General features: G+C 37.1%; 1 protein-coding gene across 2 annotated transcripts in view; it reads left to right on the forward strand.

Annotated features, from left to right (window-relative positions):
- Window positions 1-21491, forward strand: part of DMD (dystrophin) — a 1939482-nt gene that overhangs the window by 1458338 nt on the left and 459653 nt on the right. For both annotated transcript variants that reach the window (XM_090265340.1, XM_090265335.1), the window contains one exon: window positions 18526-18715. In XM_090265340.1, the coding sequence (XP_090121466.1) occupies window positions 18526-18715 (190 nt within the window). The remainder of the gene's footprint in view (window positions 1-18525; window positions 18716-21491) is intronic.

A 21491-nucleotide genomic window follows, 5' to 3' on the forward strand; every position in this document is an offset into this window, starting at 1 on the left:
GTAAAAGGAGTCTCTATTTTAGTAGATAACAATAAACAATAAAATCTATTATAATTACTGGGTTCTGCTAATAAGTTTTTTTTTTTTTTTTACCCTGAAACAAAACCCCATTGATCCTCCTTGATACTCAATCCTCATCAACATTTTAATAGCATGGGACTAACTCTTACAGTTTTTTCCCACATAAAACATATAATCCACACCCTGTTAATGATCACATTTAGCCTAATTGTTAGGTTGTGGCTGGTAACAAAATAAAAAGTGTATCCTGGCAGGTAGACAATTCTAGAAGCCCAGCCGAGTGTGTGTGTGTGTGTGTGTGTGTGTGTGTGTGTGTGTGTGCGTGCATGTGTGTGTGCGAATCAGTCTCCATATACTTCTCATGTAGAGTGGCCAACCCTTCTCACTTGGCAGCCATTCCTGATGGATTGACCTGGCCTACTCTGGGAAGAGGCCAGGGCTTTTCACTAGAGCAGTCTGGAGAACTGGGGTTGAAGCTCAGAGTTCTAGCAGGATTTTGCAGATTCTTTTGCAAACCAGTGGCTTGGGAATCCTTCTAAATAGGGTAGGGCAGCTTGCCCAGGCTGAGCTCTACTCTCCCTTGTCAAATGACAAGCAAATGGACAGATGTCTTTACAATTCGCTAATCCACATTCCAAGGGAATGTAACATTTTACAGGTCTGAGTTAACCTTTTCTGAAAGCATTGCCGATTTCAATATTAACATATTTATTGCTCATATGAGGATAGTGAGGAACGGAACGTCTGTGACATCGCCAAGATGAAAACGCCAGCTTTATTGTTAATTGTGATGCAGCGATGTTTGTATTGAAGAAAAAGAAGAAACCCTTTTTCTTCTCCTTTTCCTTATACTTATATGGCAGCATCATTTATATGATATTGTATTCTCTAATTTTGGAGAATTTTCTCCTGAAGGGTGATTTGTTACTTGTTCATTGTATTTCAACTAGTTTTATGAACTTTTTTTTTTTCTGACCTTTGCTAGCACCATTAAAGTGTCTTTCTGGAAAAACAAGTTTCCCTCCATCTTTTTTATCTGTATGTGAACATTTTGCCAAATTTTGCTTTTGAAAATGGGTTATCTATTAGAGTCTTACAACTCAAACTTTGAAAGAAAAAGTCAGTCTCAAACAGTGACAGTTGTATGTGCACTTGTGTGGTTGCTACGTAATGAAAGTAAGATGAAAAGATGGATATTGACATACATTTGCCATTTTCTAATTAATTGCTTCAGTAAAAATGAAGTGCTCACTCCTTCTCCTGTACTGCACTAGGTGTTGGAAATGAATACAATTCTCCTAGAGTATCTATTTCACTCACAAAAGAAATAGGCAGTTTTATTAGTCCTAAAACCAAGGTTACACCAATACTTTTATTTTGATCCCATCATTTTTTGTTTTTGTTTTCAGAAAGAGCAAAATAATTGCAACTATGTCACATGTTGCAAGTTTTAAGAGCTGCTTTAAAAATATATCTACAGGAAAGACATGATCAGGTGGGGAAAATTATGATGTTCATATTTTCAAATGAGAAATCAGAAATGTTTGTGCCTCGGTTTTTACAGTTTATATAGTGAACTAATACTTCATCTATGGAAAATGCCATTTTTCTGTAGGTGAAGTATTAGATGTTTCTCTCTGTTGCCATTTTTCCCCTAAAAGAACTCAAACTACCTCGTTATTAAACAGTCCTGGAATGTGGTTATAGAATGGTTGAAATGTTAAGAAATAGAAAATGAAAAAATAGTTTCTCCAGAAAGCAGCGTTTTCTCCTGACAGCCTTCAATGAGGAAAGAAATTGCATGAGTGCCAAGCTCCGTGGTTTCAAGAGAGTTGGGGAGCAGCTATAAACTCAGACCGCGGTTTTGTCATCATAGCAGGGAAGTGGAAGAGCTGAGTACAGCTTGGAGTTGCTCGGGGAGACTGTGATGTCCTCAATAATCACCGTAACATTTTTGAAATTAAATTCAACAATTTGATGTGCACCAAGAGGTGAACAGAGAGTGAGATCAAACTCAGAAGCACAGTCGTTCTGAATGGCATTGATCTTCCCTCGATGCGCCACCTCCTCCTGTGTCAGTCAAGCGTTCAGAGATGATCGTCAAGGATGTTTCCAAAGGAAGTGTCCTTGCACTGCTTTTGATGTGGTAAACTTGATTTCTCCACACTCATAGGACTCACAGAGCAAAATAAGGGTGGGATAAAAAATGTTAAGTCCCATTCTGCTGCTAGCAAAAAATAATTCATAACGGCACTTATGTGAATGTTCATAGGGAATTTACTACATTGTTCAGTGATCTATTTGGGTGGGATTTTTAAGTGTGGTGCCATTGTCAATGTTGCCCCTAGTCTATTGAAACCAATGGAAGCAAATCAGATGGTTAATCATTAAGCGTTATTTAAATTGCAACATCTAAATAGAATTTTGTTTGTTTGTTTTGAAAAGTTACCCCAGCACAAGAATTAGCGAGGTGCTTTACTACTTAGTATCCATCATTTAAAGTAAGGAGTTGCCACGCAAAGGATTTCTAATTGTTTCCTTATGATTCATATGTGGTAGAATTTGGAAAAACTCTTTTAGGTAATAGATAGACAGTGAAGTTAAATATGTGGATTTTATTACTAGAGCTCATTTCTGATTATTTTTGCAAAACTTTGCTGTGTATATTAACTTCATGGTACTCATAGCACTGGAGTGTGAAGTTTTTAAAAATGTGAATGTATACTTTTTTTCTGGATAATTTTAAAGAATGTTGGCTTATGTGAGGATTTTTTAATTTTTATGAAAGTCAAAATTTTTCTTTAAAGATTTAATTACTCTGACAACAGAAAATGTGAAGTTTGTTTTTTGAAGGAGAACAGAGCCTATGGAAACGTTGCTTATGATAGTTAGATTGTTGACTAATTCTAAAGGTGAATAACATTAATTAATTCATCGAGGAGCATTAACATTATCTTTTTATTCAATAAGGCATATCATGCCCTGATCAGTGTAACTTAGTTGGTTGGGCATCATCCCATACAGCCAAAGGTTACCAGTTCGATTCCCAGTTAGGGCACATGCCTGGGTTGCAAGTTCATCCCCAGTCAGGGTGCATATGTGAGGCAACCGATCGACATTTGTCTCTCACATTGATGTTTCTCTCCATCTCTTTCTCCTTTCCTTCCTCTCTCTCTAAAAATAAATAAAGTTCTAAAAAAATAATGCATATAATAAAAATTTGGGGCAAAATTAGTTTATATTATGATATATATAATAGATGAATATTCTTGTGTTTTAACACTCTTGATTTCTTTCCTACAAAATGATTAAAAGTTGCATGAGGAACTAGACCTTAAAATCTATCTTAATTCCCACATAAATATAATGATACTATAAGAAAAACAAATATTTCTTCTTTAGTTATATCCATAAATTGATATTCATAATGTGGTATCTTAAAAGAAATGTTCGGCTTGGGGTGAATAAGGATGCTTGGGAAAAATAAAACTCAAAGAAACACTGCCCCTACTGTGCCTCCTCTCTTATTTGTTATTTCTATCATGTCTCCTATGCTCCTGTCTCCAGCTTTGCCTCCCTCCTTATTCATTTTTATCTCTACCTCAACTTTCATATGTTTCTCTAATATTTCTGACATTTGCCTCCTTCCCGTGGCTCTTGTACTTTGTCAGGTCTTTTTTTTTTTTTAAGATTTTATTTATTTATTTTTAGAGAGAGTGGAAGGGAAGGAGAGAAACAGCGATGTGAGAGAGAAACATCAATCAGTTCCCTCTTATGCGCCCCCAGACCGGGGACCTGGCCCACAACCCAGGCATGTGCCCTGACCGGGAATCGAACTGGCAACCTTTCATTTTGCAGGACAACGCTCAACCCACTGAGCCACACCAGTCAGGGCTGTCAGGTCTTATATCCCTCTTCCTGTCCACATATTCCTCCATCCCCAGTGGCTACAAAGTGCCTTGTATCTCAGCTCCCTCCAGAATCTTTTTGCTTTTCCAGTTCTCCTGCTCCTCAGTATTTTTCCTGTTTATGTAGACTCCTATTTGTCTCCTCTGTATATTTCTTTCTTCTGAATCGGTGCTGATATACATTTAGAACATGGCATATAAGGGCACTGTTCTCTGAGCAAATGTTTAGCACAACCATATGGAATGCTGCCATGAAGTGGGGCTGACTTGCCCTTGTCTGTTTTTTCCATAGTGTATGCCAACTGCCTTGACCTGGATAGACAGGTATCACCATTGAGGAAATCAGATGCATGAAAATTTCCTTGATTATTTTCCCCAGAGAAATATAGACAGAAATGATTTTAAACCAGATATGTAGAACGACACTTGTGTCAAATGAACACGGTCTTCACATCTTAGCATCCTATTGGAAATGTATTCCTTAGGACGCTGACACTTTTTGTTTTCCAACAATGTGCACTTATCCATTAATTGCATTTTATTTTTAATATCTCTTTTACATAAAAAGCCTCCCTTCTGAAAGCTCTCCTTTGGAAAATAATTTGTAAAAATGTTCACAGCATATGCTTATTTCCCCTCTCTGATCCAAACTCAAGGTATCTTTAAAAAAAAACAACAACAACAACACACTATAACGAAAATGCTTACACTTTTTCATTCCTGTGAAAACAGGTTTAGCAGAGTTAGGTGAACTTAAAATAAAATATGATTGTGTAAGTTAGAAAGTTGATTTGCTCCCCCCATCATGTTGGCTGCCTCTCAGTGTGGCAAGATTGTAAATGTAAACTTCTTCCGTACAAGATGAGCAGGACTGCAATTTTCAACTAATTGGGAGAAACAGCACTGAATCGAGCGCTGTCAGGCTGATTTGAGTCTTAAGATATGATGATGATTATTGTGTCAAATGTAATCAAGAATGTGGGTCTGAACTGCCTAAAGGGCTGGCTGTTTTTAATTCAGGTTCGTATATGAAAGAGACCTCTGGTTCACCCGTAGTCACAGCTGGCTGTAAAGAGAGCAATTTTTAAAATGTGATTTCGTTTTCTATGGTGCTGTAAGGATCAGGGATTGGACACACAGGGGGGAGATAGCCTCATTTTCTCCTTAAAAATTCTATTTATTTTCAGTGTAATATCCTTCAACTTGAAGTTTTCTTGTAGTGCTGTATCAGTGGTTTTTCACACTTCTCAGATCCAATATCACCCATTTCTTTTCTTATAACAAATATTTTGTAGCACCTTCTTTGCTATCACAACCCAGGATTTGTGGGTAACATAAGCAACCTATAGACACATTTTTTTAAAATGATGCCCTGGCTTTACTTTTAAAGAGAAATGAGAGGAGTCATTGCCAATGAAGTCACATGTATTGCAGTATGCAGTGATTCAGGGATTCAGGGAGGATCAGACTGGAACACAAGCGAAGCTTTAAGATGATGATACTCAGAATGCAACACCAACAAATGCAGAGTGACACCAGTATTTTTCCAAAGTGCTGAACAAATCTTGGTGAAGTTCTTAACAACATACAGTAAGCTTTTCCTTGGATTTCCATGGCTGTCAGTTGCATTTCTGAAAAATTCAATGTGTATTAAAATCTTGCCAAAAGTATTTTGTGTATATACATAAAACCAAGTTAAGTTCTAGGTGCAGGCGTTTATAAACAGGATTGCTCCCTATAGGGGTGTCCAGTGGGACATTCAAACGTTCTGTGGCTCTTGTGACAGTTCTTCATTGTGCTCAAAGTCCACCGTCTCCAGCCACTCCCCATGAAATGCCAACACGGCTCTTCAATCTCTGTTAGTTAAACATTCTCCCTTAATTTCCAGAAAGCCTCTGTTGTGTGGTCCATCAAATTTGGTTCAACATTTTTCCAGACAAGAACTGATCTGGGGATTAATGAAATGCTATCCTCTGAGAACCTAACCTACTTCTGGGTGATACAGTTGCCATTTTTTCAAGGCTGAATAAAATGAGCAAACATTTAACATCTGCTAGATTGTCTAGCAGTGTTTAAAAACTCTGTGATTATCACTGCAGTTATAATCTATTCCCATCACCTTTATCGAATGGCACAGTCTCTTCAAAAGGATGGTGATGACATCCCTCCCATAGTGACATTAATTTCCTTCTAGCTAGATGTTGACAAATGCAGTTAAATTCTATATAAACATCACAGGAGATACCACAATGCCCCAAGACATTTAAAATGATGAGTGCTGCTTAAATGGAGGCCATATGAGAAATCTGAACACATTTCTTAAAGAGATCAACCAGGCAATTTAGTAAAACACACACATATCCATATACAGAGATAAGTAAAACCTACAATATCTATAGGTTTGAGGCAAAAATAATTTTGCATTGGAGACATTTTAGACCAGAAGGTAAGCAAAATGCAAGTCTATTTGCATTTTTTAGGGTGTTTGGCAAGGTCTTTCCTTATGTTCTTGTAAGTTGGAGAAGAACTGGCTCGCTGCAAGGTAAAGTGGATGGTCTAGGAACCATTTCATGCTTTTACACAAAGGATGTTGATGAAGAGGTCAGTGTCAAAAAGTGAAGGAAATCTCTGGTGGTGTATCACAAGGTCCTGTTTTCTCCCCTGACACACCGGATGTTTTGAACAAGTGTGAGGAGAGCTACAGGGATGATGAGCATTCAAATTTATGGGTGATGCAAAGCAGGGAAGGTAGGAGTACATTGGGTGCCTGGACAGGATGACTTATAAGGCCTTTTCAGTACTGATGTCTCTGGACCAAGGTCAAATTTACAGGCAATCAGAAAATTTGCCAAAGTAGTGGATTATTTTTGGCAGAGGTTGTTTGTTATGCCCTCTGTTTTGGCATTGCACCTAAAAAAGACATTGAACTAACATTCTTTGCAGCAATGCATTTTTACAATTCAAAAGAAAATAAGTTTTTTCATGTAAGAGTAGTAGAAATATAGTCATTGATAATTAAGTGCAGCATATTGCCCAGTGAATTGGTCCACTGTTTCACTGTCACTGCTAGTACAAATCTTGATGAAAGACACAAGCTTCAAAGATTTAATATCTATGCTTCTACAGAGCAAATCACAATTTCGATAACAGGATTACTTATTCTCATTTTAAACATCTTAGTTATATGCACCACTATGTTCATTGCAGCATTATTTACAATAGCAAGATTTGGAAATAGCCCAAGTGCCCTTCGGTAAGTGAGTGGATAAAAAGCTGTGGTACATTTACACAATGAAATACTACTCGGCCATTAAAAAAAAAAAGGAAATCTTACCCTTTGTGACAGCACAAATAGACCTTGAGATTTATTATGCTAAGTGAAAGAAGCCAGCCAGAGAAAGAGAAATACCATATGATTTCACTCATATGTGGAATCTAGTGAACAAAGTAAACTAATGAACAAAATAAAAACAGGAATTACTAAAAAAAAAAAAATCCTCATGGATTCAGACAACAGAATGGTGATTACCAGAGAGAAATGGGGGTGGGAAGAGTAAAAGGGTAAAGGAGAGATATATTGTGATGGAAGGAACTTTAACTTGGGGTAGTGAACACATAGTACAGTACACAGATTATGTGTTATAGAATTGTACACCTGAAACCTATATAATTTTAATAACCAATGCTACCCCAATAAATTCAATAAAAATTTAAAAAATAAAAAGTAAAGTAAATATCATTAAAAAAAGACTGTGACCTAATTTTTAGAACTTGTGCCTGGTTCATAGTAGCTTTATTGATTTTAACTGAACGTATTGAGTGTCTAGTAAGTACCAGGAACAGAGATAGGAATCCTTGCTGTCAAGGCATTTGTAGTAAGTTGATGATGATAATGAAGAAGAATATAAAGACTTTTTGTAAGTGATGCATTCATAAGTAAGAAGATTCCTGAAAGCACATGCAGCCCTCAGATTCATTTCTTTATATAGTTAAAGTAGGTTTAATTGACAAAATAAACCATTATTTTATGACTATTCTTCATGAATTTGATCTTATAAAAGGCCATCAATGCATTTCAAAGTATCTAGTTCTTTTACATACAGCCCCCCCCCAGTAATTAAAAGTAAGAAAGCAAAAATCTTTAAATGTTTACTTTGATCATCAGTTTTAATTAGTTCAAGCTATTTTTAATCCTACAAATCTTGTAAATCTTAATTGAGCCATTAAAAAAAGAGGTTCAAAATTAAAAGACAATTCTTTTAAAATCTACCAAGACTTAGCTATTTGGAAAGATTAACTTATTTCTCAGTTGGCCTTATAAAATGAATTTTTTTTACTGTTACATTTCTAGGAAGGAAACATATAAAGTATTTGATTTTTCTGTTAGATACTATATTCAGTGTAAAAACATTACTCAAAAGATAGAGGTTTCTGGATAATCTCTGTATCACCAGCAAACGTTTATTCATTTCCACTATGAGAAGGCCAGAGTTGTATGTTCTATAATTTTTTATTATTTTATTACTGCCTGTAATGCCCTCTTTTTAAAATGAAACCCTCAAGGCTACTTCAAGTCTCAAGAGCAGTATTCATTCAAAAAGATCTCTTAGATGGCAACTGAAGATGATAAGCAAAAGAGCGATAATTTTTATCTTCACTAAAATACACACCGTAATCCCATTCATGTAATGATCACAGAAAACAAAGAGCTCTGAGAATAGTATGTTAATAACCATTATATTTGCCTCACAGGGAGATTAGCATGTCTGCTTTGAGATGTAATGTTCTAGAGTGGACTAGATTTGGTGTTTCAAGATTTGCCACTTCTTTTGGAAACTCGCCCATCCTCTCTGAAAGTCAAGTTTCTCTTCTATAAAATGTCAATGATAATGACAACCTCCCCATTAACCTCATGAAGTTATTTAATGTATCAAAGGAGAAGATAATGTGGAAGAGCTTGAAAGCTGAAAAATATTATTTTAGTGCAAAATACTATACCAATAAATATTGAATTTAAAGTATTCTCAAAAGTGTATTAGCCCTAAGAGAACGATGAATGAGGAATTGGGTAATAAAAGTGACAAATATTTAGAGACTATCAGGAATTACGAAATTGTTCATATTTCCAAATTCCACTGATACTGTGAGTTTAGATCATCCATTGATGATATGTTTTCAGCTATTTCTTTCCTTTTAAAGGGAATCTGCTATGCATTTGTCTTTGAACTTAAAGAGTTGAACCAACCTGCCTTACTTTCTTCTTAATATTATGTATCAACATTTACTAATTTACTCTTCTGTTTTTCTCTAACTTATTGATGATGGAATGCTCATCTGTTTGCCCAGTCTTATGAAACATTCAAGCGGTGATCATAGGCTCATCTTTTCATTTGGATTCTATACTAATTTTCATTTATCCTTTCAGAGAGACAAAAGCTACTCAATCTAGCTTATCAATATTAGGAAACATATCTTTTATAGAGATTAACACTGCAAGTACAAAACCAACTTGAACACTCACATTATACAAATCATTGAGAATTTATTTATAGTAGAAATTGTGTCTAACAATAAGCCCAACCCTAATCTAAGTTTGTATTTATCTGGAAGGTAGTGTAACTGCATTTTTCTAAAGTTTTTTTTTTTTTACAATTCTGTAAATATCCAGCATAGTAGTTTGAGTCTCTGTATATAAACCAATCCAAATGTAATCAATTACTTCCAACATTGTTTTTTAACTTCCCCAAATAGTACCTTTAGGTATTGTATCAGTAGAAAATATAAAGTACACATCTTAGATTAAAGAAGAGTAATCTCTTGGCTCACAATCCAATTTAGGGATATATGTAATATGTCCAGAAGGTATCCAGCAATGTAATATGGGAAATAGAGACATTTATGGAAGAAGGTACAAGATACCAGAAACATTGTACATGGGAGAATGATGCCTCAGTCCCCTTCAAAGTAGGCACCTTGGGACCTCACACAGTTCTCTCAATCGCCATCAGCTGCCCCATCTTATTTCCCTGAATCTCATCAACTGTCTGAAATCTATTCCCTGTCAAAGGTGATTTTAGTTTTGGGAAAATCCAGAAGTCGCACGGTGCCAAATCTGGGCTCTAGGTGTTCTGAGTCACATGGGTGATTTGATGTTTTGCCAAAAAACTCTGCACAAGACATGATGCATGAGCAGGTGCTTTGTTGTGTTGAAGCTGCCAATCACCAGTTTCCCGTAGCTGCAGCCTTCTGAGTCATCTGAATAGTTTCCACAGAGGAATGTTCAAGCTTAACACAAAATTGGATACAGATTCATTGTTCTGCACGCTCAGTCATTTTGAGTGCAATGGCCACACAGTACACATGCTCACTCAGTGGTGTCTACTGCCCCCACTGACTAGTACAGTGAAGTCATCATTGTTCACACATGCGCATTCCACTTCACACTCCTTGACTGCCAGGTTAGATCAATGTCATGCAAAGCATCCTCATATTAACAATGGCTTGGATGTTTTCTGGACAGACCTCATATACATATCTTGACTACTTCCCCTGTTCATAATATTTTGTACATTTCTTTTATCATCTAATTTTTCTCAGTGACATAGGATAGAAACACAAATCAAAGAAAATAAGTAATACTAATAGTAGAAAGTGGTTTTTGTACTGCTTTCTCCTAATATTTTCTTTTCAGAAATGCCCTAATGGTTTTAGGGACAGTAAATAATTATGGTTGTTTCCCTAATATATGGCACAAATATCAATTTTTAAAATGTTTCTAGAGTAAAAGAAAAAGAGACATATAGGATGTGTATTTTTAAACTCCTTACATGACTGATATTGCCTAACTTTCTTATTATCTAAAGGTAAAGTCTAGGTGATCAATTTTTTTGAACAAAATGTCTGTATCATTGAAGGCAGTTTAAACAGATAGCTTCAAAGCTGTGGATTATCTTTAGAGGACTAATCTATTTTTCGTGCAAGTGTGTTGCTTCTGCACATGTTAAAAAGTCATCCTGTGTTGTCTGGGGTGACGAAAGATGGGAATGAGTTTTCTGAGAACTAATCAGCAATACTTTGGGAACATTTAGGTCGTGGTTTCCAATTAACTCAAGAGAGTTTGAGTAATTTAGTACCAGACCTCAAGAAGAGGGAATGAAAATCTTGTTAATTCATATGTCAGTGAATAGCAAACCAGCAAATATGCATTGAAAATTGATTTTTTTGTTTGTTTGTTTTGAAGAGAAGACCAGCTCAATTTTTCTGCAGTAGTTAGGGTGGGAGGATATTTTTGCACATGTGTGTTTCCTGGTGTATGGATTATTATGTGTTTCAGTGACCCTGCTCATGGTAAAGTAATGAATAGATAAACTTGTGCTCTAAAATGAAGTCCAGGATTCAGGGACATAACCTTCCCTGCACTTTTCTTCCTTTTAGTACAATGGATATATCAAAAAGGACGTGACACCAATATCTGTTTTCAAAGTTAGGAGATCTCTTTTCTAGGATGCAAGATTTGGGCAGTAATTCCAATTCTGCCACTTAGTTGTGTGCAACCCTGAGAAAGTCATTATAGTTCTGTCAGAATCAGTGTCACCAAAATGAAACCAATGATAATCTGGACCATATATCTAAAAAGTGCCTTATTGTTATGAAAATCATCCATTCAATTAGGCAGACTTTTAATGATCATCCTTCACTGTGTTTTGAGTTAAAGCCTAGCTAGATTATCTCCATTTCCTTTGTTAGGAAAAGGCCAAAAATTGTTTCAAAATAGATTTATCACTCATTAGGTAAATTGAGATTGCAGTTCATGAATACAGCATGATGCATGAAACCAGATGAATTACAGCGCTAATCACATTATAATTGGAGTTGAATGTTTACCTGTCTGTCTCCTCCACTGGACTTAAATAGGTTAAATGTTGAAGTCCATGTCTCATTGACTTTTGCATCACTATTACCAAGCTTGGATCCTGGCACATAATACATATGGAAAAGATACATGGGTGACTCATTGAGTGAGATGTTAGTAAACGTGTGGAAATAAGAATGAGGTTCAGATTGGAAGATAATCTGTGTAGAGATTGAAGCCATTGGGAACAAATGAAATATCCAATTGGAAGGGTACAGAGAAAACCGGAAACAGATTGTAGGCAGAAAAAAATGGGAGTACCTTGTGAAATGAGAGAATAAGTCTGAATATGTTTTAAAACATTTAAAGAGCTATATGGCTGGTAGCCTTTCAAATTTATTTTCTGTGCTCCAACCTAGAGCCTGTATCTGTCACCCAGTGTCAATTAAAAGAACAGTATATTTCTCACTTCGCAGTTCTGTAACAGAGGAAAAAAGAGAAACATTCTCTCGTTGCCACAACCCTTCTATAGTCATATTTCTAGGGAGATGATGCTCCAAACAGATAGAGCTGAGGCAGAAAAGTGAGAGTAGGGAACAAAGGCCCCAAGCTCTATACTCCTCCCCTTTTCCATCCTGGCTGGAACATCACAGCATGATGTTCACTGACCCACTATTCTCCTGCCTCCCCTCCCCAATTTTATGAATTGGGAGGACCAAAGAGAAATTATGATTTGGAGAGGAGAGACAAGGACAAGCCACATAGACAGTCACCCGACCAGCGTCAGAAGCTAAGGACCACTCTATCCCCACCCCTGTCCATGTTAAATAAAACTTTCCACCCAGAACCCATTGGTGGCACATCTAATTCTCTTGAGTTGCCCGCTCTCGCTTCTCCAGTGCGTACTATTACTTTGATAAATTTACTGTGCTTTGCTAAATCTTTCTGTCACACTCTTGAATCCCTTCTTGTTCCATGACAGGGACCGAGATCAGGTTGAGGCCTCCTCTTGGACTCCCCGGGTGCCAACTGGCATCAAAGCCACAGTCCTATAGTTGTTTCTAGAAAGGGCTCTAATGGGATGCTAGTCCAAGTATGAGTGAAGAATCTTGCTTAGATTCTTGTCTCTAATTAGTGCTAACTACTAACAGAATTGCTAGATCCTTCCTACTAAATGCTGTATAGCCATAGGTAATCAAATACAGTAGAAAGTTATTTACCAAAGAATCAAAGTGTAATTGCTTTACAGCAAACTAATACAGACTGTTATGGTTGCAGATAATTTGGATGCCAGGCTAACAATGGGTCCATGACTGGCATTTGACATTGCTAGAAACCTTTTGTTCCTAAGTCCAGATGCTGCTACAGTCCTCATTCTCTCTGATCTGTATCTAACAAACAAAAAAGGGGGAGAAAATGGTCATCCCGTAATCCTTCCCCTAACAGTATCATAGGAAATGATAGTGGTTTAAAGGCAAATAAGCCAGGAAAGAAAGATTCAGAGTATTTTATTTGGTTACTCCATGACAATACCAGGGCCAGGATGAAAGTGTTATTTGGAAATCTGAGTGTTGTGAACTTTCCCAATTTGTCACACAGAAACACCTGAGCAAAATAGCATTCTATATCAGATTGAACTTTTTTCCCTAAAAATATTCATTGTGTTTCTTTCTGTTTGATTATATATGTGTAATATATAATATATATAATCCTGCAATAAAATGCACTGATAAAGTATTTTTTAATCCATGTATCTAATAGTGGAATATTATCTATGCACTAATTAAGCTCTTCAACTTTACCTTGAAAAGTAGTAAATTTACCTTTCTCCTTGCATTTTATGTACTAAGTTGATCCATAAAAAACTGGTGATAGTCAACTTAATAGAAAATCTGGATTTTTAAAGATTTATTTAGGGATACAAGTGTGGATGTGTAGTGACAGGTCCGGTATTACTTATCTGATCACTTCACTGATCATCAGTTCTTAAAAGGAAAGTTGAGATGCTGAAGACATGTCTTCTATGATTCTTTCCCCTTATATAGAGGTGTCTCTGGATGGGCACCGTCTTGGGCAGGTGCAGGGCTGTAGTACGCTTTATTGCTCCAGTAGATTCCTACTTCTAACTGGTAATAATACAACTCTGCATTATCTATAGATCTCCTTAAAAAACAACCAGGAGAGCAGGAGCCCTTCAGGCTCATTGCAGAGTGTGAGGATCCTCCATCCTCTTGTTTTTTGAGATCACAATCAGTGCAAGTAGTTGTACAAGGTGTGTCCAGAAAAAGTCCAGCCATTGTTAATATAATTAGAACAGTTTGTGTGACATCGATGTAACCTGACAGCCAAGGAGAGTGAACTGGAATGTGCATGCATGAGCAATGACGACTTCACTGTATAAGTCAGTGGGGACAGTAGATGCTGTTGAGTGAGCATATGTATTGTGTTGCTGTCTCCGATTTTGCATTAAGCTTGAATATTCCTCCACAGAAGCTATTCAAATGATTCAGAAGGCCATGGCTATGGGCAACTGGTAACTGGCAGCTTCATCATGACAATGCACTGCTCATGCATCACATCTTATGCAGAGTTTTTTGGCTAAACATCAAATCACCCAGATGACTCAGCCCCCCTACAGCCCAGATTTGGTGCCCTGCGACTTCTGGCTTTTTCCAAAACTAAAATCACCTTTGAAAGGCAAGAGATTTCAGACTGTCAGTGAAATTCAGGAAAATATGACGGGACAGCTGATAGCAGTTGGGAGAATTGTGTGAGGTCCCCCTTTGAAGAGGACTGAGGTATCATTGTCCCATGTACAATGTTTCTTGTATCTTGTATCTTCTTCAGTATATGTCTCAATCTTTCATATTATATGGCTAGATATCTTCTGGATAGACCTCATATATTCATCCACATGTACATCTATGCAAGTATAGTTTTAAAAGCCTTAATGGTGTGACAATTCAGCAGGTCAGGTTCCCAAGAAAGCAGATTCTGAGAAAGTGACTAACAGGCAGGCATTTTATTGGAAAGTGCTCTCAGGATTAACACCTGTGAGGGGAGGCAAAGGAAGGAAGCAGAATAGGGCAGAAGGAGAAGCAGTTAGAACGACAGCATCAATCAACCCCCAGAACTGTCCTGTTTGGAGCAAGAGGGCCAGGCCTTTATAACCCACACCTTAACCAGTCATTGGTTACAACCTACCTCCAACAACTTTCCCAAAAATTAGTGCAAAACATATTTCAGTCCTGAAGAGGGGCAGGGCAGCCCAGCTCAGCAGCCACTGCACCAGTAGTTCGAGTTCAGTCTCCAGTGGTGCTGATTCTTTAACTGTAGCATCCTCGTATATCAGAGTCATCTGGAAAGCTTGTTAAAACACAGCTTGCTGGACTCCGCACTCAGAATTTCTGATTTAGTAGTTCTAGGGTAGAGCTTGAGAATTTGCACGTCTAAGAAGTTCTCAGATGTCTGTGGGCCATACTTTGAGTACCACTGTATCACAATGCCCATATTTATATACTGAGAGTGGTAAATGGTGCCCTTATGCGTAGAAAGAACACTTTTTTTAAAAGATTTTATTTATTTATTTTTAGAGAGAGGGGAAGAGAGGGAGAGAAGCATCGATTGGTTGCCTCTTGCACACGCCCCTACCGGGGACCTGGCCCACAACCCAGGCATGTGCCCTGACTGGGAGTACAACCAGTGACCTTTCAGCTGGCAGAATAATGCTCAACCCTCTGAGCCACACCAGTCAGTGCGAGAAAACCTTTTGATGTTACCATACCACTCCATACACCATTAAATTCTCAGCTAGTTTTGTACATTACAAAAGTGCAATAGCTGAGAATTAAAAATTGTTATATAAAAACTACATAACAAATACAGTAGGTTATATTTGTAAAGTATCATTACTATTTCTAATATCTAGTCATTGTAACTTTTAACATTCAGCCAAGTTTTCTCCAGGGTCTATAATTTGATAACCTAGACAGAAGAATTCACAAAATAACCCATGTTTAAGATCTTTAGTTTTGTTCTAAGCCAATTTTTTATTCCTTTATGATTCTCATAATTTCTACTTTTTTATTTATCACACAAGCCTTTGAAAGCCTTATGGTTACAGAAAATTTAAAAGTATGAGGTACTTTCAGAGCTATTTTGAATGCACAAATATGGCATCCGAGTACCCTTGACTCATTTCTAGTCTAGACTTGGCACAATTAAAAGTTAGGATTTCACTGTACACAGATTGATCTCAGGAGAAGGGATGGAGCCTTAAAACTCCCACACAAGCAGGAAGGAACTCTCTCCCCTCTGATCAAAGAGGCATGTAAAGGAGCTCATTTGAAGAGATTTTCTGCTGTTGCTGCCATTGAATTTTTTTAACGGATTTTCCAAATTAGAAAATATTCAGCCTGATGCTGTCAGTGTTTCAGACCACGAGAGTATCATTTAGGAAAATGGTGCCTTACTGTCCTGAAAGAGTTTCTGTTCTTCCCTAAGGATCTAATTTACAAAGCAGCAAACTCACTGGTAGGATTTGGCTGGAAATCTCATTGTCTCAGTAGAACCCTTCTGTGAGATTTATGTGCATTGCGTTTTACAAATAAGTCAAAGTTATTTACTGGTTGCTTTCTCTGGAAGCAGAGGGTAAGTGGTGTTTCATGTTTAAGGACAGGAGCTAAGATGCCTCAAGTACCGCTCACCATGAAGTTGATTTTCATGAAGCTGATGATAACATGCACAGGGTCTAATGCTCTAGGCTTCACTCTGCCACGAGAGACTTTAATATTGTCCTCTTATTTTGTGTGAAGATTTCTGTCCCAGATCTGGGGCTGGAGATGGAATAACTCTTAGTGATTTCTCAGGTGCAAGCCAACCTAGAAATATTAGCTTGAACTGGATGAAATTGCTGCTTTGTAGCCAGAAATGCTCAAATGTCAGCAGTGACACATAGCAGCTTCAACCTGTATGATTGTAACATGGAGATTCCTGGTGCTGTCACAGTGGTTCTTAATTTTTAAGTAATACTTAATGAAAAGGTACATAAACAAGTTGGATGCTTCTCCCTGCATTGATAATATGCCTGGAAACTGGATAAGCAGGGAGCCAGCAGTTCAAGGTAGCCCTTGAACTACACGAGGTTTAACTGATTTCCCTAACCAGAACACCAAGCCACCTTTCAGCTGTGCAGTGTTCAAGTTTATTTAGGAGTTGATAAATAGCTTAGCACAATGCTGCCTTTTCTTCCAATAGCTGCATCCTCATAAACCTAGTCTACCCTCCACCAGTTAATGCAGACAGAAGATTTTTCTCCAGTACCAGCACCGAAATGATACTGTAGAAGACTGTATACTCAGCAAAAACCTCACCCATGATGAATAAACAGCTCTTCCGGGGGCTTTGCTGCCGCTGGCTCGGCAGGACTTGTTTATTGCCTGGTTTGCAGATCCCATGATAAAGTTGCTGCTGAAATAAATTGCAATTTTGCATAATTATTGACAATCACATCTTAACAAGCAGTGTGTATCATATTCAAGTGTTCAATTTTTTTAAATCCATTTTTAGCTTATGTTTAATTCCAGAAAGTGTTTGTGTAGTAATCGAGGGCAAATACAGCATTTTAATAGTGTACTAATTTCCTCATTGCAGACAAAATGTACCTGAATCTTTTTAGATGGGACTGTTAAACCTAAGGCAATTTTCCCTCCCAAGGGATTATTATGTAGATGTTTGCTGAGGGCATATGTGTGTATCCACAATACGTACATTATAATTATGAATAGTTTTTTTTTAGATTTTTTTGTACCATTAGGGAACTTGGTTCACCCCTTGTAAAACAGGAAGTTATTCTATGGGATGTGGACAGAAGGAACTAACATTTTGAGTAAATGTAATGTATAACTATAGAATGTGTGAGGCTTTACAGACACTATTGTATTTTCATTTTCATGACAGCAATATATATTACAGATGAGAAATTAAGAAATGAGAGAGGTTAAGGAACTTGCCCTATCACATAGCTCATAGGGGATATAGGGATTTGAACCCAGATCTGTCTGGTTTTTTGGCTCTACTTTTTCCGATGCACATAAAATTTTCTTTTGGAACATATTCTCAGTTGTACAGAAACAGGTGATGAAATATAAAGCTAACACAATAGTTAAAACTATTATAACACGATAGCCAGTATTCCATAAAATAGTATTCTGCACAACGGTTTCTATGAAAGATTGTTTTATTTTTCTACTTGTTTGTCTTTTTGTTCTTTTTTGCCCTCTGATCCCCATCTTCTTTTTTTTTTCTTCCATCATTCAACTTTCTATTCTAGTTTTACGTTTTCTTGACTTCTTCTTGCCTATCCAATCCTGGTTTCCTGCCTTGGCTGATATCAAAGATCAGCATGGTGTAGGGATTTTAGGGTTTTACATATAAAAATTAGCTTAAACTTTTGCAGCATATTAAAATAAACTTTAAAAAACAAAATAAAACAAACTTTCAAAAGTCAAAATATATGTATATACACACATACACCTGTGTATATACATATATGTGTGTATATATGCGCGTGTGTGTGTGTGTATTCACTGATCTAGTTGTTGCTTTTAAGAGGAGCTTTAGCAACAACTCGCCCCTTTGTTCATAGATGCAATTTAGTCCCTTTAGCCTTGCTGTTTTCAGGGGGTTCTCTGGGTGCATCAGATTTTTGAGGAGAATTGCATCTGGACATTTGTTTCTTTGCAGAGTGAACGAGCGAGAGACAGCTTTGGAAGAAACTTACAGACTACTGCAACAGTTCCCCCTAGACCTGGAGAAGTTTCTTGCCTGGCTTATGGAAGCGGAAACCACTGCCAATGTCCTGCAGGATGCCACCCATAAAGAAAGGCTCCTAGAAGATTCCAAGGGTGTGAGGGAGCTGATGAAACAATGGCAAGTAAGTCAAGCATTTCCACTGTAACCCTCTTGTGAATCCACTTGAACAAGGCTCAGCATTTTCCCCTGTAATTGATATATGTGGAACAAAATATTTATATGGCCTGATATATTTAAGCATTTGGGCAAGAAGGATAGAGGCAGGGGGGAAGGAAGTCACTTATTATCTCATTTAACCCCCAATCTTCTAAATAGTACATGTTTCTAACCAGGAAAAACTTGCACATAAAACTAGAGCTTTGGTCAAAAAGAAACTTTGTTCAGGGAAAGAAATTAGGGATTGGTTTATTAAATTGAAAAAGTTGCCGTTTTTGAGTGTTTATTTCATATTTTACAGGGAAAGCATCTGTATGGATTGTCTATTTTATTTAGCATTGCTAACTGAATCAGTTTCCCTTCATTACTTTCAAATACGTTTTGAAATGCTAATCTGGCGTTTTGTAGCTTTCTTCGTAACAGGATCTGTGAAAATAAAAAATGAGATGGTTAAATTTGTCATAGTTAATGATAATACAATTTTCAGACAATTGTTTTTCCTAGAAACCAAAATTATTGCTATAAAATTTTATATGCAGAAGCAGTGAAAACAGAAGCTAAGGGCAGCTGTGTTTAATGAAGTCTTGGTGAGAATCATATTTTGCCGTTCAAGTTTATTCTCAGCACCTGATATAATTTTCCTGAACTATTATGGAGTTTCGTTATGTCTAGTTGAGTTTTCTGGCTTGATATTAAAGTTTTACTATTATTGCAAATAAAATTTGGAGTGTTAGAATAACATGATCAGTTTTTTTGGACTAACTTCATTTGTTTCTTTGTTTCATATTTTTAAATAATGAAACGAGTGATTGCGTACCCTAGGTTGAAAAATAATTTCCAAAATCAAATCGTAATAAGCAAAGGCTTTTTCTCCTCTTCTTGTTCCTTTTTTTCTATTTTGAAATGAGGTTTGATCTACTTTGCCCCTCGAGTGCATAGAGTAGATGACATTCGCAGTGTAGAGCTGCTTGAATTCCTTCTTCTTGTCTTATCATTCGCCTCAGACTCTGCTTTCCCCTCCACAATATGTGTTTCACTGGTCTGATCACTTGGAGGCAGTTTGCTGGAATGATACCTCCCTTATGTTTGCAGATACCTCCCGGAGCTTGAGAGCATAAAAGCAGTGCAAAGTTAGACTCTTGGTCATTCTTCAATGAATGGTTAGAAAATGCGCTGCTGTAACTTATTTGACTTGTGATATTTCATAAATAATATGTTCTCCTTGTAAATGCCCATAAAGCCACTGTAGCACAGGAGCTTAGCTCCAGGCAGGTTTACTTTGGATTCGGCAAGACCGAGAAACGACAGTGGAGCATTGGAAAGGGAATTCATACCAGTTTAATGTCATTCCTGCTGGTGAGGACGGGAACAACAGGCTCCGCCTCTTCAATTCTCGTGGTGGGGAGCGAAAACAGGGGAGTCATGGGAACCAAGATCATCTGCCTTCACTCTTGTCTTGCAGCAGTGGGCAAGGACTTGGGGAGCCAATATCATCTGCACCCCTTGAACAGCGGGGGCCTGTCTATATACATGAAGTTAACAAAGGTGGTGCCCGGCCAGTCTGAGCTTTGTGATGGTGTAACACTTACGCACTAAGAAATTCTCTTTAGATAAGGATGACATAGGCAAATGAAAATACATGCGTGTGGAGGGGGGATCCTGGCTACGGTCACCCTGACATGACAGCCACAGTAGAATTTAATAAATACTATATGAATTCACATATTCTCATCAGCTATGATAAAAAGTAAAACTTTAAGTGGAATTTTTTAGCAGATTATTTTAAAAATTAAAAAAATTATCTGGTGACTCAAAATAATTTTATAATAGGACTTTAATAAAATAGCCCTTAAATCAGTGAATAAGTCTGGTTGAGGGCAAAGGTACATATATTTTATATTTATATCTGCAGTACTATACAATGAAAATTAATTTATAACTCTCAATGTTGAGAAACTGCAAAGATTCTGAATCATTAAAGAAAAAAATTGCCACATTTCCTACATTGGAAGACTAGTGAATAAAGTACATTTTGTTTAGATTTCTGATCTCTTATTTTTTTAATTAAAAAAAAATTTTTTTTACTGATTTGAGAAAGAGGGAGAGAAACATTGACTTATTGCTCCATGTATTTATGTATTCATTGGCTGATTCTTATATGTTGCCTAACCATGTTTTTTTCCCTATACATACACGCCCATGATAAAGTTTAATTTATGAATTAGGCACAGTAAAAGATGGCCAACAATAACTGATAGTAAAAGAGAACAATTATAACAACGTAGAATTTGGTACTCATCGTGGTTTCAGGCATCCACTGGGGAGTCTTGGACCATATCCTTGTGGATAAGGCGGGGGGCTACTGTACAGCAAGAGTAGTTCTTACATATTGAAGAAGGAAGCTCCACGTGCCTAGCCAGAGCAACAGCTCTCCCAACAGATCCCGATATATCTGTTCACTGATATATCTGTTCACCCGAAAGCAGCAGTGTTTTACTTCATATGAATGCTACTAAATGGAGACAGGAGAGAAAACCTTCACAAAATATGTTTTTCTCTATGACTGTCAATCTGCTGTTCTATATAGGGAGACTCCAGCTCTTGCTAGACTACCTGACTCTCACTGTTGTTTATCATCCACTTCATAGGATATTTATTTCTCCCAGCCATAATTACAATCCATGGGTTCTATAAGCATACATGTATTACGAAGCATATGCTTCCTTAATGGAATTAACCTG

This window comes from Furipterus horrens, unplaced genomic scaffold (genome assembly GCF_987537825.1).
Source record: "Furipterus horrens unplaced genomic scaffold, mFurHor1.1.pri manual_scaffold_17, whole genome shotgun sequence".
Classification (NCBI taxonomy): domain Eukaryota; kingdom Metazoa; phylum Chordata; class Mammalia; order Chiroptera; family Furipteridae; genus Furipterus; species Furipterus horrens.